A 17,493-nucleotide genomic window follows, 5' to 3' on the forward strand; every position below is an offset into this window, starting at 1 on the left:
ATAATTTGCTTTTATTCCGTCTCTCTTTGCACAATGACAGTTTATGACTTGAAGACTTGTATTTTCTGTTATCAGTGGATATTGGCCCCGAGATACGTATATGAACAAGTACTGGGGCGTAGTTCAATTTGCATTTAGATAACCAATGAACCAAGCTATCCTCGCGTCAACCCTCTGAGCTACGTATTTCTGTCAACTTCCAAATATGGTCTACGATATCTATAAAACGCCCACATGCTCGATGGAATATATCCAACAGGATTCGTTGTCTTTGCTCCTAGGTCAATTAAGCTCGTGAACTAAACAAAACACACTACACCTTGTATCCGATGAGCCTGACGAGAGAGGCTAAAGCCCTGCACCGAGCGAAGCATGCCTGCCAATGTAGATTCTGGCAAAGACCAACCCCACCGAAGAGTTTATACCAAATTGTACGGCCAAGTCGCTCTTTTCGTCATCAGGGACCCTTTTCGGGTCTGGCCGCTCCCGTCTTACCCAATTGGGGGTTAGTCGCTCATCATTTCCATCTTGTAGATCTTTCCAGTCCACACAGAAATCTGCAGTGGCTAATTGATATGCAGTACTCTAGCTATGCAGTCTTGCAATACCGTGGAAGCCGATGCTTGCAGGAAGCAGCTCCCAAATATCCTGCAGTCTTCCATATGTACTCCTCGCAAATAATTTCGAGATCAATAACCCCTAGATTGATAAACATGGGTCAGCGTGAGACAATTGCACTCCGCCACTCTCTGCTCCCCACATCCAATTCCCACAAATAATGCCGGGCCTATCCGATCTGATAAAAATCCCGACTATTACCAGTGTCATCGATCGCGCATGCTGCATCGCATACATGTACATGTACAAGGGAGGCTAGATCCACTGTAATTGGGATACCTCATGCAACCCTCAGAATAGCGCCGAAGAACTACCGAACTATGATTCTCAACTCGCATTCGGATACATGCCCCGTAGCTTTAGTGGAAATATTGCAGCATAGCACGGCCGATCCCTTGAAATGTGGACTCCACATGCGAGTACGAGAAAAAAAAGGGTCTTGATTGAAAGGTTATAACGCAAAAAGGGGAGCTGACAAAGGATGGTATAATAGCCCTGGAGTAGCCTGTCTTTAGATTGCCCCAGGTCGGTGGATGGAATTTGCGCGAACCAACAGTACTCTGTACAGGATCTCATAAGAAGTTGGCAGAATGTTTGGTCGGTCTTTGACAGCAGCAGTGCTGGCGACTGCATTTTTCATTGGTGATGGCCAGGCAAGCCAGGCAAGATGGTCGGCTCGAGGTCCTTCCACACGTAATAACCATCATACTCGCGCATCTGAGCCCATCGACACGTCAAACTTTCGATTCTTAACCAATAAAACCAAAGGTAGGTTTCAATCATGTCCACTCTTCAAGATTGACTGACCATCGGCTAACTACTCTGCAGATAATGTGGTGGATAGCCTACCAAATGTTCACTTTGACTTGGGGGAGATGTATTCGGGGTATCTGCCGATCCGTGGAAATGATTCCTTGTTCTATATCTTTCAGCCGAAGATTGGGGACCCAAGCAACGATCTCACAATCTGGCTAAGTGGTGGACCAGGGTGCAGTTCAATGCAGGGGTTTCTGCAACAAAATGGACGCTTTACTTGGCAGCCCGGCACATACGAACCAGTCATTAATGAGTACTCCTGGGTCAATTTGACCAACATGTTATGGTAGGTCATTGGCAATGCAGTATATCTTTGTCCAGCCAGACGTGGTTGATAAACTGACTGGGGCTTTAGGATCGATCAACCCGTTGGAGTCGGGTTCTCAAATGGCACGCCAAGTGTTACCAACGAGGATCAGCTTGCTGCCGCTTTTATTGACTTCTTTCAAGAATTTCAAGAAACATATGATATCGAGAACTTCCGAATCTTCTTGACTGGTGAAAGTTATGCGGGGCGTTACGTGCCTCACATATCTGCCGCTATGCTTGACAAGAACGATACCAAACACTTTAATCTCAGCGGTAAGACTATACAATGTCCTTGGACCTGCATCGAATTAGTCGCTTATTCTTACGGTAGGAGCTCTGATGTATGACGCCTGTATCGGCCAGTGGGATTGGATCCAGGCCGAACTCCCCTCTTATCCCTTCGTCCAACAACACGCGGAGCTATTCAACTTTAACCAGTCATTCATGGGGGAGCTACAAGATACCTACGAACAATGCGGCTACAAAGAGTACTTTGAGCAGTATTTCACTTTCCCTGCATCTGGAGTGCAGCCTCCGAAATACATGAACTACTCCGAGTGTGACATCTACAACATGATCTACAACGAAGTCTACACCCCGAACCCATGCTGGAATCCTTCCAAAGTCAGTCAAACATGCCCACTCCTATGGGATGTCCTAGGCAATCCCACCGACCTTGCCTACCAACCCGATCGCGTACCCTATTTCAACCGCACGGATGTCAAGCGAGCTCTGCACGTCCCCGAGGATCTCAATTGGGAGCTGTGCAGCCTGGAGAGTGTCTTTGTGGGCGCGGATCTGGGACCCGAGCAGGCGTACGACGAGTCTCCCAACCCGACAGAGCATGTCCTGCCTCGGATCATCGAGGCGACGAATCGGGTTCTGATCGCGAATGGAGATTGGGATTATCTGATTATCACGAATGGAACTTTGATGGCGATTCAGAACATGACTTGGAATGGAGAATTGGGCTTCCAGGCTCGTCCTACCATGCCTATCGATATTGACATGCCTGACTTGCAATACGCTGCGGTCTTTGATGATCTAGAGGGGTATGGTGGGTATGATGGTCCACAAGGGATGATGGGGGTTCAACACTATGAACGTGGACTGATGTTTGCTGAAACTTTCCAGGCGGGTCATCACCAGCCTCAGGATCAGGGCCGAGTGTCTTATCGTCATGTTCAGTGGTTGTTGGGTGATGATGAACATCTTTGATCCTATTCTTCTTCAGTCTCTTTTGTTTAGATGGATTGTTTATTCTAAAAGTTTGAGTGACGTCTAGGTCGCGATTTCAACAGAGACCTTGGATCAGACCTCAATATTGGTGCATTAACTGAGTAGCAAGATGGAATTGGGAGCTTGTTGACTCTGCAGTGGTATGATATCTGTTAGGAAACATAGGTGTGATATAGCCACAGGTGACTGGAGATACTGACATCCATACCAGATCATTTGCATAACGTTAACCAGAACAAGACATTAAAAACTGACAACAAGATACACCGTGGTAGCTACAATTTTCTGTGCCAAAAAGGTCTAGATATGTTATGAAAGAGTGAATAGGTACGCTAGGTGAGGAACTCTTGATGAGATGTTCTGTCAACAACCTATCCCGCTGGTTCAGCTGGTTCAGGATTACCAGCTACGATGGTCGAGTGGTTTTAAGATCTCCGTTTCCCATCTATTATGGTACAACGGAGGGCCCGGGTTCGAATCCCGGTCGTAGCACGTTTCTGTTTTTGTTTTGCTGCGTTGGGAGAGGGGAAGAGAGAGGGGAAGAGGGGGGTCAGGTGACCCACTTGACCATTGGTTTCCGGGGTATTCTGGGGTACGAAGCTATTTATATGCCATGGTGGATATGCGGTGACCAGATGGTTCAAGGTAGGCAACGATGTTGATTATGTTGACTCGATAGGACTCAATTGAAAACTTCCCAAATTCCTCCCATCCACTCTAACCCAACACACAACATGCATTTCTGGTCTTGGAAAGCGCCACCGGGTATTCAAGACAAGATATTGAAAGCAAATCGCTAAGACAAAAAGAATCACACCAGGCAGGGTAAAAGTGTTGCGCCTAAAATATACAAATGTAACGACCACGTAGAGATTATCAACAAGGTGACCGTGCCGGTCGTTTAGGATGGAAATGAGACTCATACTCGCTCTCAGAATGCATGAGATCATCTCCGAAGCCATCCTGTTTAGAGGGTGGCTTGTCCAAAGCCTGAGTCATGGAAATCTCATCGCTTTTGCTCCAGTCCTCCAAAGGAACAGCCTCAATGCAGTGCACGTCATCAATGAGATCTGTATTGAAGGTGTTGGATCGGTTGATGGGATCAGCACTCGAGCGCGGACCATCATTACGCGGAACCGGTGGTGCGTTCTTGATATGTCGACGACAAGGCGGCCGCCACGAACGGGGGAAAGTGAACGATGGGCGGGATTGCGAACCATTGGACGTTCCAGAGCCACTGCTATCTTTGTTGTTGTTTTGGTTTCCAGGTCGCTGGCCTCGGTTGCTGTTGTACTGGAAAGCTTTGAGACCGAAGAGCTTTCGCAGCAATGGCCACCAGCACATCAAATTCGCCACGTAAATCGCGGTACTCGCTTCCCGGATATACCAGATTTGATAGGTTGTGGTGAGAGGAGAGGCAAAATTGAAGTATTTGTTCAAAATGGCGGCGATGATCGTGAACAAGCCCAGGCTCATGACGCCGATCAGGACAACCTTCCTGCGCCGCTTGAGTTGGGCTCGGATGAGAAGTGGAATGGGAATGGCGAACATCACTGCATCCGAGGAGATGTTGAAGACGGCCTGCGTGATGGAGTAGCGCTGATATGTGGCGCACTGCATGTTATCCACGGGCATGGCCCAGTATTGCGAAAAGGGTCGACAGTATACCGCATAATAGGTTACCATGATGACCACGAATCCAACTGCCGTATAGACTGCGAGGATCTTGATGTAGAGGTTTGATCGTAGGTTTTGGGTGATCCGCCAGTAGAGCATGAGCATGCATGTCTTCACCCCCCAAGTGGAGATCAACATGCATTGCTCCAACCCAATAACGATTTTGCTTCCGTATATCCTGTCGCTGACCTGTTTTGGATCCTTCAGCACCGCGTCGTAGTCCTTCGGGTCCATGAGATTTGTTGCATAGCGGGCTGATATCTGGATCAGTACAAGAAGGGTGGTATAGATCGCCTTGAGGAACAGGTTGGTCAGTTGAGCTCGATGACGGTGACTTGAGCTCTACTTACAAATGTAGCTGTCATAACATAATCATCCACTGGAAAGAAATACATCAGCAAGTGCCGAGGTCATAGAAAGCCTAGAAACAATACCAAATAGACGTTTAAATGATCCATTGGCAATAATTCGAGCCGCACTGGGAGGGTTAGTGCTGCTTCAATTCTAGACCTTGTATAATCAGCAACTCACATTCTGCCAACATAAATCACAAGACCAATAGACCAGAAGATGAGAGCCTCTGTGAAGAGCTGCTGTGGAGTGGGCGACACGTTCCCCATCCTTACAGATAGAGCGACACCCGATCGGGATCAAAACCTCAGATTGTAAAGAAAATCAAATTCAAACATGCCATGTGTATCCTCGAGAAGTGATCAATTAATCCAGAGTGTGTAAGTCTTCAGGCGAGGAACATTATTCAACAATATCGGCTGATAGGCACGGCCTGTCCGGCCACCCGCATAGACCTGTGGATGATGTATTAGTATTAAAGGCGGGCCACTGCACCGACAAGCGCAATGGTTTCACCCAGTCGGTGAGCGTTTACACTTCAAACTTACGTCTACTGGGGGATGATAACGGTGTCATTCGAAGACAGGGCTGCATCGTCATGGGCTTAGCTCGGAAATGTCAGTGCTGGGCTGGAGAGTTGGCCAACAAGCAAGGAAGAATGGGGGCCAAATGCAAGGGATTAGCTCGAAGCGCTGTCCAAGATCGATGGCAGTTGTCTTTGGAATGCAGATCCTATGGAAAAGAGGTCCTGTCAAATCCCTCCCTTGTATCCTGGAAGCCTTGTGCGCACCAGCTCAAGATTCGACAAAAGCATCTTGTGAAACAGCGTCTCTCCCAAATCCAAATGGTATGGTGTAAGTTGCAACGCTATCGTATGCATGTTGACCACAACAGGGTCGCATAAGCGAGGTTGGTGCAACCCCAAGACCAACTCGAATGCGAAAAGGATTTCAATGTGATCTGAGCTGACTGCCAGTATGCACAATAATGATAGTTCCGTGATCTTCGCGCCTCCAGCAGAAGCAAAGGGAGTTGACCTGTCAAATTCCATAGTGGATGTGAAGCCGTATCGGGTGTGATTGGAGGATATGGATGATCTGCAAGGCGGCCAACCTAAGATTTTAATAGTTCGGACAAAAATAATGAGTGATCCACGATTCAAAATCATTTGACGCGATATGCGAGCTGAATAAAAATGTAATACAGAAGAGCGATATCTCTCATAGGCTGGTCCAATAATTTCATGAGTCGGGTTGGCCAAATATGGATCTTCAACTGCGCCTCATCCCTGGGGAACTGACTGGGATCTCCCCGAGATACTTCTTGCCGAACAAGTCTATTGCAGAGTCGATAGTCCAATATATCTCACGTGCATGATCTTTGAACGAATTCGAACTCTACGTAAAGGCAGTTTCACGTTGGATCACAGCTATCAACCAACACTTCACGTATTGGCCATTCAATCCACCTGTGATAATCACGAGGTAACACCGCAGCAACTGCCCTTACAATCTTCGCTGGAATTGGCTCATTCCACCAGAACTTGGGGGCATTTTGAAATAGTATGGCGAAATGAGCAAAAATGATAAGCGCTGCTGGTTGGCGCTGCTCAAGTAGTTCCACAAAGCCAAAAGGAATTCCAAACAGCCACCCAAATGACAGATTGAGATATCTGGAAGTTTCCGTCCTTTGAGAAGTGTATTGTGTTGACAGCTGCGGATCCTCGACAGCTATCCGACCAGTATTTGCCTTGGAATCTTCAGAGACAAGATTGAATGCCTCAACCAGAATTTCTAGCGCCCGAGAATTTATCTCATTCTCCTGGACTTCGCTCGGTGTAGGCGCAAGAGTCGAATCCCATATTCTTGCAAGGCCATGCAGTGGATGGATTTTGCCTTTTTCGGTATCGACTTTCCATGTTGGTGATAAACACCTCTCGCTCAAGACATCACTCCAGAGAAGAGGAGCAACAGGACCGTTCTGAATCCAATGGCCCTTGCGCTTGTATATGCCAGATGTTCCCTGGTGCAAACGAAGCCAATCCACAATGGCATCGAAAAAGTCATCCTCCATGAATGTGGCAGCGGGATTAATGACGGTTCCTGCAGAGGCAGGAATGTAGTATTCGGCAAGGAACGAGAATGCAAAAATGGCATCGCAGTTTTGAAGAGTGATGGTTTCTAGCTGAGACCGAAACTCTTTGAGTGCAGCATCTTGTTTACTGGCAGCAAGAATGGACAGGCTTTCTTTGTCACCTGTATTCAAACTTGCCATGTGAAGAGCGGCAAGGGCCAGGATTCCTTTTAGGAGAAACGGTTGTGCAAATGCAATCTGGACGACCGTTGTGGCCCATGTCCTTTGGGCTTCTGGGCAATCTGACAAAGTCGCACTTGTACAATAGGTGAAGTGGTGCAAAAGCCGCATGTCATCTAAGGTATAGCCCGAGTTGTCTTTGGCATACTTGGACAAGCCTTGCCTGGCATCAAGCCTTGGCTTTTGAACAGAGCGGACTCTGGCACGTTCTGCTTGCTCATACAATAACCCTGAGCTTCGCAAATAGGGGGTAGTTGTCCAATAGCTACAACTTTTGTTAAACTTCGAACAACTGCCGCATGTTGGTCGTTGTTCATCGCATTTGACTTTCCGAGTCTTGCATTCTCGGCAGCCCGTTCTCGACTTTTGACCGAGTGTAGTTCGCGGCATGATGATGATCAGTGAACCCGAGAGAAACCGACACCAATAGCAGACTGGTCGGTGCGAAGGTGCTGGCAATTCCAAGGTGGTTCCGATGAGGTGAATCATACCACACCCGCTTCCGAAATTTCGGATGTGAATTCGCTCAACCATGAGCTGCTCTCTCGACAATTGGCTTTCCCAAACATAGTCAGGCCCAATTTGTAGCTTAACGGATCCTGGGTGGACACGTTCTCATTGTCTCCAGATCTAAGTTGGTCTCATAGACCCACTCCATATATCCTGCGCTCGCACCGACAGCTGCATCATTGGTCGAAGGCCATCAATGGCGTCAGTATATTCATTGGCCCACCTTCAGCGCACATCGACTACGAATGAGCCCGACAATTGTTCTCAAGTCTTTTGTCAACGAAGATATGCCGATGGAACCGGGAAGAGGGCAGATGGCAAGTACATAAAGCCTCTGCGACCCCGAGATCAAATGAGTTATACAAGACACCACCAAGTATTCTAATCAATATCCTTCTACTTCCCATTTCAACTTTCAACATGCTGGGCAAGATCGTTCTCGAGGAAGCCTATGAACGCGCTGGCAAGGAGGAAAAGTCCAAGGCCGAAGCTGCATTGTACATTGCCCCTGAGGACCGCGCTCGCTACATGCGCCAGATCCACGATATCAACGATGAGCGTGTCCGTCTATCTAATGCCCACGGCATTGGCTACACCATTGTCTCCTTGACTGTTCCCGGTATCCAGGGAATTTCCGACAAAGCACTTGCCGAGAAGACTGCCTTCGAGACCAACAACTGGGCCGCCGGTCAAATCAAAGACCACCGCGACCGCATGGGTGCTTTTGCCTGTCTTTCCATGCACGATCCTAAGCAAGCTGGACAAGAGCTTCGTCGCTGTGTTCAAGAGCTCGGATTCCATGGTGCTCTCCTTTGCGACTTCCAGCACTCCGGTTCCAACGGAGAGACCTACCTCTACTACGACCAGCCCGCCTACGACGAGTTCTGGAAAGTCCTCACCGAGCTGGATGTTCCCCTGTACATCCACCCCGCTGCTCCTTCCGATGTCGTCTTGGAGAAACTGTACGCTCAGCGTCAGAACTTGATTGGACCCCCTCTGTCCTTTGCCAACGGTGTCAGTCTGCATACCCTCGGCTTGATCTCCAACGGAGTCTTCGACCGTTTCCCGACTGCCAAGGTCATCATCGGCCACCAGGGCGAGCACATCCCCTTTGATTTCTGGCGTATCAACCACTGGTTCGAAGATGTTAAGCGCCCCATTGCTAATGAGGAAGACCGCGTTATGGCCAAAAAGACCATCTATGACTACTTCAAACAGAACATCTGGATCACCACCAGTGGTCACTTTTCCACTTCTACCCTGAAATACGTCGTCAACGAGATCGGTGTCGATCGCGTTCTTTTCAGTGTCGACTACCCCTACGAGACCATCGAGAATGGCTGTGGCTGGTGGGACAATGATGCCAAGGCCATTCAGGATGCTGTTGGTGGCATTGATGCTTATCGTCGGATTGGTCGTGACAACGCGAAGAAGCTTCTCAAGCTGGGCTCTTTCCACGACTCCGAGGCTCCGGTCAATTAGGATATACGATCTTTGACTGCTCGTTACTAGACTTTGTCTGTGCACATGGCTCTCTTGACGTGTGTCGTAAATATAGATTAGAACTTGAGCCGGAATATATTCTGTTCGAATTCATCAATCGATTAGGGAATTTAATCAATAACAAGCATCACCAGCACTGTAGCTACAGTAGGTATCAGGCTAAGATTAAAATTCAATCCCAAGAAGTCGACGTGCACAGGAACAGGACGTGCACTATTAGTCCGATCTCTAATGTATGATCAAGATGTGATATATCACATGAACTATGTGGGCCATCAAACAAGGGATCGACGCAATTACATGCATGAGACAAACCAATTAGATGGCGCGTAGAATACCCTTCAAGAAGTATTGGGATGAGCGGAAGATATTCGAGCTGCAGCGTAGTAACACAAAAACGAGCTGAAACTGCAAGTGTGATAATCTCAATATTCGACGGCACGGAACCGCCGGTATAGCAACAGACGCCTTTGGCACCAAGACCGACACTTGAATGCATATTGAACCGCCCGATCGACACTCGACTAACCCCATGTCGGTCTCCTGGTGGACCATGCCAATCCCCCTTGCCGCACCGCGATGCATCACGCAACCTTGCTTTGTTTTTTAGGAAGTTAGAAGGAGATGTGATCCATAATAAATCGACGCTACTGTACATTACTTCACAGTAAATGCAAATTGCAATCCTACTGGGCCACTTGGACACGGCTACACGCATGGTTGGTTTTTTCTGACTGTCAACACCACACTATTGCCAATAGACATGCATCAGGCTTACAGAATCGTACTTCTCGGCCCAGACATCACAAGAAAAGCAGCTTCTCGGAGAAATTATAGACGAGTCATTCGATCACAAAATTCTTTTACATGGATCGGGGCACGTGGCAGCCATATGGGCATCGACCCTCGCATACAGCATTCCTGGGGTTGCGACTCGCCCGATCTGCCTTCTGTGCTCCCTGTACGATTTTGCTGAACTTAGTGGGGTGGCGTGGTATTTTCTCCTTTCCTCCCCCTCTTTCTTTCGTATCCCCGTTTTGTCATGGCATATTGATTTTGCTGGACATTTGCTTCGATACGCTAATCCAGACGGCAATATGGTGGTGACCGCACGACAGATCCCTCGGGATGGCGAGAAGCTCACCAAGTCCGATGCGGCTATGGACGAGGCTCGACTGGAATCAGCACTTGGCCACAAGCAAGAACTGGTTCGAAATTTCGGATTGTGGAGTTTGACCAGTCTGGGGATTGTCATTGCAAAGTAGGCGCCCGACTTCTCGACATATATATACCAGGTACTAACGAGATCAAGTTCGTGGGCTTCAACCGGGGGCACAATCGTTGCGGCACTTCAAAATGGTGGCCCAATGGCCGTCCTTTACGGGTTGATTGTAGTCAGTGTCTTTTACACGGCGATTTCAGCATCTCTAGCCGAACTAGCATCGTCCATGCCTTCGGCTGGTGGTGTTTACTACTGGTCGTCAGTTTTGAGCCGCAGTCGAGGCAAAACAGCAGGCTTTTTCACTGGATATTTGAATGCTTGCGCCTGGCTGCTATCCGCCTCTTCGATGAGTTCAATGCTAGGCAATGAAGCGGTCGCCATGTATCTGCTTCATCATACAACCGTGAAGTGGCAGGCTTGGCAAGTCTTTATCGTTTTCCAGATCGTCAACTGGACATGCTGTGCTATTGTATGTCTAGGGAATCGATATATCCCGCTTCTCAACCGCCTCGCTCTCACTTTGTCAATGTGTGGACTCGTCACGACTGTGATTGTTCTTGCAGTGATGCCGAAGAAACATGCGAGCAGTAAGCAGGTGTGGGTTGAGTATCACAACAACACAGGTGGATGGTCAGATGGGGTTTGCTTCATGACTGGACTACTCAACGCTGCATTTGCAGTCGGCGTTCCCGACTGTATCAGTCATCTATCCGAAGAGGGTAAGTGTCCGGATAGAAGACCTGACAACACCCCCCGTCAATGAAACGCACAAAGCTAACCACAGGTGTACTCAGTACCCAAGCCCGAGACCAAGGTTCCCCAAGGCATAATGCTACAAATGCTCACAGCGTTCATCACATCCTTTGTCTACCTGATCGCATTATTTTACTCAATTCAAGATCTCGATGCAGTCTTCACAAGCAACATTGTGGCCTTCCCAACAGCCGAAATCTACCGACAAGCAACTGGATCTAATGGAGGTGCTATCGGCCTGATTGCTGTACTATTTCTCGCAACCTTCCCAACATTGATCGGAACTTTCGTGACAGGTGGTCGAATGTGGTGGAGTCTCGCCCGCGACAACGCGACGCCATTCTCAAGTTATTTTGCTCACGTACACCCCACGCTGAACTGCCCGGTTCGCGCCACAGTTGCCATGAGTGCACTTGTGACTTGTCTGGGATGCATATACATTGGCAGTACAACAGCCTTCCAGGCGCTGATTTCGTCATTCATTGTTCTCAGCTCACTCTCTTACTTCGGCGCAATATTCCCACACGTCCTATCTGGTCGTCGAAATATGGTTCCTGGACCGTTTTATATGGGACAGAATCTCGGCATGGCAGTTAACATTGTTTCTTTGGTGTACATTATTGTGACTGTGGTTTTCTTCTGCTTCCCCCTCGTTCTGCCAGCCACGGTTCAAAACATGAACTACACTAGTGTCATCATTGTTGGGCTGATGGTTCTGACTGCTTTATGGTGGCTATTTCGTGGAAGACGCCAGTATCACGGCCCCCATTACAGTTTTGAGGCTGCTGAGCGGTTGGCAGCGTTCCAAGAAGGCAAACAAGGTCGCCGTTCTTTTATTGATGTTGTGGATGGATCGCCTGCTGGCTGTGTTGAGCATGGCTCAAGAACTAAATGAAGAGATATCGGAGGAGACGATGAAAATGGGTGGCTGTTTGACTAGGGATTTTTACTTCTTGTTTATTTGTTGGCCTTTTTATACCAAGGCATGTGTATTTAATCGAGTTGCTTCTATATGTTTGATGACTGAATGGAATTCACGACTTCAGCACCACACGCCAACGTGACTGGCAATGGCGTCAATCCTCCAAGATATTGTTCGGAGCTCCGTCAGCCGGCTAACCGTATTGGGCAAAGCGGCCCGACTGTATCGGATCCCCGGAATAAAACGACTCTGATTTTCTACACCGTTTCTTCCTTGATCCTGGATTCAAATACTGTACTGAGAGCGAGACTGCAGACCACGTTGTACTCCCCTGATCACCAGTTCGTAGTCGCCATTCGTGAGAGAACCTCTCGGACCGAGATCGGAGTTGATGGGGTCTTCTCCGCAAACCCAACACGGGCGCCAAGGCCGCCCAGCGACAGAACAAGATGAACCTCTACTTACGCAGGGTGTCTCCGATATGTCAAGTTCCGAGAGTGACAGTGACTCAGAGAGCGCCGATACCGCTTTCTTTGAAGGGAACTCGCTCCGCACGAGGAGATTAGGTGTTGCACCTTTGGAAATCAATGGCCGGCGGCTATCTGCCGATGAAAATGAGCACGGCGACTCGGACAGTCTGCCTGAACTGGCAGAAGAGGAAAAGCCAGTGACGTGGAGTTCACTCCCGAAGAAAGGCCAATTAGCGATTTTGACATTTGCTCGGTTGTCGGAGCCCTTGACGCAAACTTCTCTGCAAGCATATATGTTTTATCAGCTCAAATCGTTTGATCCATCTTTGCCGGACTCGGAAATCACTGTACAGGCGGGCATTCTCCAGGGTAGCTTCACAGCTGCGCAGTTTCTCACTGCCGTTTGGTGGGGGCGGCTCGCCGATGCGGAATGGATGGGAAGGAAACGGGTTCTATTGATCGGATTGCTAGGCACTTGTATTTCTTGCCTGGGATTCGGATTTTCTCGGTCATTCACTTCCGCTATGATCTTTCGAACCCTTGGTGGAATACTGAATAGTAATGTCGGCGTCATGAGAACTCTGATTGCCGAGATCATTGCTGAGAAGAAGTGAGTTGCGATCCTTTCACAAGCTCCGAATGGTACTGATTATCCAGATTTCAATCTCGAGCGTTCCTGCTGCTCCCAATGTGCTACAATATTGGTGTTATCATTGGCCCAATCTTGGGCGGCTCCTTGGCCGACCCTGTCCGCAGCTTTCCGCAGCTCTTTGGTCCTGGATCAGTCTTCGGCGGCACGGACGGTGTTGGGTGGATGAAGCACTGGCCATACGCACTACCCAATGTGCTGAGTGCGTTCTTTATTTTTGCATCAGTATTGGCCGTCTTCCTTGGACTGGACGAGGTGAGTATATTATATCTCGATTCAATGAGCTCTCACACGTTCTAACGATCTCTCTAGACACACGAATATGCAAGATACAGGAAAGATTGGGGCCGAAGCCTAGGAAAGCGACTACAGCGAGCTCTGACCCCGTCATCCAAATATCACCGCCCATTACCGCGTGCCAGAAACGATGGCTCTGTCTACCTCGACGAGAATGCCGAGACCTGGTCAGTGCCATCGAGCCCTGCCCGCTCGCGGATTCAACCCAGAGCACACAAACGCCCGGAGTTCCGACAGATTTGGACTCGAAACGTTCTCTTAACCCTATTTGCTCACTTCCTGCTTGCCTTCCACACCAGCGCCTTTAACTCCATGACATTCTCCTTCCTTCCTACACCCCGAGCCCCTGAGGGTTCCCGCGACGGACTATTTCACTTTAATGGTGGGTTAGGACTCCCCTCTGCTCGTGTTGGGCTTGCCACCGCCATCATCGGCATCATTGGGTTACCACTGCAGATCTTCGTCTATCCGAAAATACAGACAAAGCTCGGTACAATGGCATCGGCACGGGTCTTTATGCCTTTCTCACCACTCTCGTACATCTTGATGCCATTCCTTGTGATTCTTCCGAATGTACCATGGGTCGTCTGGTCCTGCTTTACCGTGGTGGTGGGCTTCCAAGTGATCTCACGGACATTCATTCTACCCGCTGCCATCATCCTTGTAAATAACTGTGTCACAGACCCATCTATCCTGGGAACTGTTCATGGTGTCGCACAAAGCATTTCTAGTGCGGCCCGAACACTCGGTCCATTCCTGGGTGGCTGGGGTCTCGGTCTGGGGCTCGAGAATAATATGATTGGCGGTGTCTGGTGGGCATTGGCCATCGAGGCCCTTATTGGATGGGCCGTTCTGTATACCATCTATGAGGGTAAGGGCATTGAACGAAAGAAGGACGTGGAGGAAGATGAAGAATGATTGATTCACGGCATGATTCCAGATACCCGAGCATAGATCTAGAGCCTATTCACAAAATTGGATTTGCATTTCAACAAAACAGTCTATCAAGCTTGTTTGCTTTCTGTCTGAACACGTTGGGCATGAAGCCTTTTTTCCAAACAGAAATGCATCATGCTTAAAGAATTAAATATCTCGTTCTGCCTAGAATATTTCTTACAAAGGTTAGTTAGCCCACCAAAGAGTTCTGCCCTGCAAGGCAAACGTCAACAAACCAAGCCACTTAAATTAAATTGTTACAAAATGAATGAGTTCAAACGAATGAGACATCGGAGCCTAGCAGAGAACCGGTCATCAGATTATGTTCGCCGGCGTTCCTACGCTCTTGCCACGACCCCCCAACTTACATCGCAAAGCAATCCCACAACAGGCTCCATGTTGATCATCTCATTCTTGACTCTGATGATGATTACGTTGCTCGTTATGATGGCAAACTGTCTTCTCGTCGTCATCTACATCATCCTCGAGCTCGGATTCGAAGAGCTCAATGTTCTACGAAGGCTACACGCAGTCATTCAATGAGTCCACAACGATTCGCATTCAAATCCTTTGAATGAGTAGCATCTATGGCTCTGCGAAATGTCAGGGAAACGTTCGTCCCCAGTTCCAAGCACTACTCTGGTCATCCGGTATGAGGTTAAACATTACTGCGACGTGTCAGTGTGATTAACATATTTGAGGAAACAGATCAACCCACGCTCTCCAAAGGCGCCAAATGTACCATCGAGTTGCTCGAAGATATTTGAAGAGGGACATTCTGTGGTTTCGAAAGATGGTTGGGACGCCACACTAGGCCGATGCATTTGCTCGGAGATTCCTGGGATTTGATGTGTATGTCGTGATTCCCTGTTTGATGATGATGGGAAAGGATAAGAAGATGTATTATGGCAAGAGGATACCTGAGGCTCGGTGGAATTGAGCGGCATTTGTTGAGTAGTCGAATTCACATTGCTTTCAGGCAGATCTCTTGACGAATCGGGCCCCCCTCTTAAAGCACAAGACACCTCCCGCTCGATGGTTACCTTGAGAAGGTCTGTAAGGAGCTGTGCAGTCTGCTTTGCTATGCGATTGTGTGGACCAAACGCCTTGCTAGCATGAATGATGCGCATTACTCCCGCTTTCGCCTCATGCGCTATCGCAGAGAACGGTTGGCTGGTTGGTGAGATGCACAGAATGACCCCGGCAGTAAATTGCTGTAATGAAGCAAAAGATTCAGCAAAGTGGTGCTTGAAGTGGAGAACTGGAATACGTGATATTCGAAGTGCAGCTGTGGTGGCCGTTCTCAAAGATCGACATATAGCGTTGACGACGTATTCCGAACACGCACTAGAAACCTTCTGCTCCAAGAGAGGCCGGCAGGCTTGGATCAAAGCTCCATCATATGTGAGCTGAAGGCAAGCTGCCTGGAGAATGATGATCTCTGCTTGAACTTTGGCGCGCGGAGGTAAATTCTCTATCTGTTGGTGAAATCGCTCGAGCCTATGCTCGTGGCTCCAGACCTCGAAGTCGAATAAGCGGGGAACTGATTTCCGCCAGCGGAATAATTGTTCCTCTGAGTCTTGCGAAGCTTCTGCGATTGCTAATAGATCCTCTTCCATCCTTTCCTTCCTCAGTTGAAGACGCCGGAAGCGGGAAAGTATATGTCGAATGATGTTGTAGATCTCATATTTCGCTTCAAAAAAGCCCGCTGTCGTTTTCTGCCTCATATCATCCGGTATTAAGTCATTGCTTAGCAAGATTGGGTCGATCATCAGGTCATCCATGTCTTTCAGGGTATGTAAAGCATTTAGTCCCGTATCGATACAAGAAGGCCGACCATAAATGACAGATGTGAACGTATCACCGACGATCGCGTGGTTCCAACACCGTGAGCGAATCTCATCCATCACAGGATCATCGCATCGGGACGACTTTGTATAAAGATCGAGGGCGTAAGCAGACCGAACTGCCATGCCGGAGACCGTCCAAGCAATGCTCGGAGAATTATGATAGACGAAATAGGACGATACCAAGTAGCAGACCTGAACAGCTTCAATCCGACAGTCGATAGAAATATCAAGTAAATGAAGCCGTATCTCTTTCACGAAGCTGTGCATCAACTTTGTGCCGTCGATTGAGTAATGTCGGAGTAGTTCATGTCCGCTCCAGCTTTGATCTGGTAGCACACACTGCAATCCAATCATGGCGACAGCTAGCACAGACATGGTAGGACTGAGATCTTGACGCCGCCATGATGTTTTAGAAATGATTCTGCGTACCGTTCGTTGAAAGGACGGTTCGTGAAATAGCATGACAAACCATTGCATCCGATCGAAATAGGCGTCGATCAAAGCTAGCATAACGTCTTGAGGGGGGAGCTCCACCTCTGTTAGATGCCAGAGTGAATTGTCCAATTCAGGACACCCGGTATCGCCAGGTATTGATGCACCCGTAAGGGTTCGACCGGCCTCCTCTTCATTAAAGACACGTCTGGCGAAATCAATCGCAGAAGCATTGGCGCCAGACTGTGGTGCTTTTGGAGAATTCTCGGGGTAAGAATTCGAGTCCTCCGGCATATATGACTCGGCTACTAGCGAGGTCAAAGAAGTGGCAGGAGAGCCTTTGGATTTTGCTGGTGCGATAGACTTGTGTACCCTAGAAGGCCTGTGCAAGTCTTTGCTCCCAGTTCGCCGGCGAGCTCGTACTGCTCGCTGGGATGTTTCACATTCATGCCCAGCTCGCGTGCACAGCACACACGGCCTAGAGCTGTCACACTATCAAACAGTCAGAAAAGGACCATGGATGGGGTCTCCGACTCATTGACCTTGAGCTTTTGCCGACGGCATCTATCGCAGGCTCGCGACGTGCGTGACTTCTGAATAGGGGATGCTCCTCCCATGGCCATTGG

The 17,493-nt window shown here is 48.7% G+C and overlaps 8 protein-coding genes across 8 annotated transcripts; 5 read left to right on the forward strand and 3 right to left on the reverse strand.

Moving 5' to 3' along the window:
* Positions 1 to 1,208: 1,208 nt before the first annotated feature.
* On the forward strand, positions 1,209 to 2,961 carry N7511_010459 (uncharacterized protein; the record flags this gene model as incomplete). The annotated part of the gene is made up of 4 exons (XM_057132836.1): positions 1,209 to 1,386; positions 1,447 to 1,720; positions 1,790 to 2,016; positions 2,075 to 2,961. 4 exons carry the CDS (start codon positions 1,209 to 1,211, stop codon positions 2,959 to 2,961), a joined length of 1,566 nt encoding a protein of 521 aa, XP_056980824.1.
* Positions 2,962 to 3,858: 897 nt separating this feature from the next.
* On the reverse strand, positions 3,859 to 5,279 carry N7511_010460 (uncharacterized protein; the record flags this gene model as incomplete). Its single annotated transcript, XM_057132837.1, has 4 exons — positions 3,859 to 4,953; positions 5,010 to 5,038; positions 5,094 to 5,137; positions 5,191 to 5,279. The coding sequence occupies 4 exons, from the start codon at positions 5,277 to 5,279 to the stop codon at positions 3,859 to 3,861; spliced, it is 1,257 nt and encodes a 418-aa protein (XP_056980825.1).
* A 1,144-nt stretch (positions 5,280 to 6,423) lies between these two features.
* Positions 6,424 to 7,434, reverse strand: N7511_010461 (uncharacterized protein; the record flags this gene model as incomplete). Its single annotated transcript, XM_057132838.1, has 1 exon — positions 6,424 to 7,434. One exon carries the CDS (start codon positions 7,432 to 7,434, stop codon positions 6,424 to 6,426), a length of 1,011 nt encoding a protein of 336 aa, XP_056980826.1.
* Positions 7,435 to 8,253: 819 nt separating this feature from the next.
* N7511_010462 (amidohydrolase family protein) lies at positions 8,254 to 9,315 on the forward strand (the record flags this gene model as incomplete). Its single annotated transcript, XM_057132839.1, has 1 exon — positions 8,254 to 9,315. The coding sequence occupies one exon, from the start codon at positions 8,254 to 8,256 to the stop codon at positions 9,313 to 9,315; it is 1,062 nt and encodes a 353-aa protein (XP_056980827.1).
* A 1,118-nt stretch (positions 9,316 to 10,433) lies between these two features.
* N7511_010463 (putative choline transport protein) lies at positions 10,434 to 12,206 on the forward strand (the record flags this gene model as incomplete). Its single annotated transcript, XM_057132840.1, has 3 exons — positions 10,434 to 10,597; positions 10,649 to 11,277; positions 11,353 to 12,206. The coding sequence occupies 3 exons, from the start codon at positions 10,434 to 10,436 to the stop codon at positions 12,204 to 12,206; spliced, it is 1,647 nt and encodes a 548-aa protein (XP_056980828.1).
* Positions 12,207 to 12,624: 418 nt separating this feature from the next.
* On the forward strand, positions 12,625 to 14,567 carry N7511_010464 (putative MFS multidrug transporter; the record flags this gene model as incomplete). The annotated part of the gene is made up of 3 exons (XM_057132841.1): positions 12,625 to 13,313; positions 13,361 to 13,607; positions 13,665 to 14,567. The coding sequence occupies 3 exons, from the start codon at positions 12,625 to 12,627 to the stop codon at positions 14,565 to 14,567; spliced, it is 1,839 nt and encodes a 612-aa protein (XP_056980829.1).
* Positions 14,568 to 14,849: 282 nt separating this feature from the next.
* Positions 14,850 to 15,128, forward strand: N7511_010465 (uncharacterized protein; the record flags this gene model as incomplete). The annotated part of the gene is made up of 1 exon (XM_057132842.1): positions 14,850 to 15,128. One exon carries the CDS (start codon positions 14,850 to 14,852, stop codon positions 15,126 to 15,128), a length of 279 nt encoding a protein of 92 aa, XP_056980830.1.
* Positions 15,129 to 15,188: 60 nt separating this feature from the next.
* N7511_010466 (Zn(II)2Cys6 transcription factor) lies at positions 15,189 to 17,490 on the reverse strand (the record flags this gene model as incomplete). The annotated part of the gene is made up of 3 exons (XM_057132843.1): positions 15,189 to 15,253; positions 15,304 to 17,359; positions 17,410 to 17,490. The coding sequence occupies 3 exons, from the start codon at positions 17,488 to 17,490 to the stop codon at positions 15,189 to 15,191; spliced, it is 2,202 nt and encodes a 733-aa protein (XP_056980831.1).
* Positions 17,491 to 17,493: the final 3 nt, after the last annotated feature.

This window comes from Penicillium nucicola (genome assembly GCF_028828085.1).
Source record: "Penicillium nucicola strain IBT 29836 chromosome Unknown utg000010l, whole genome shotgun sequence".
Taxonomy (NCBI): domain Eukaryota; kingdom Fungi; phylum Ascomycota; class Eurotiomycetes; order Eurotiales; family Aspergillaceae; genus Penicillium; species Penicillium nucicola.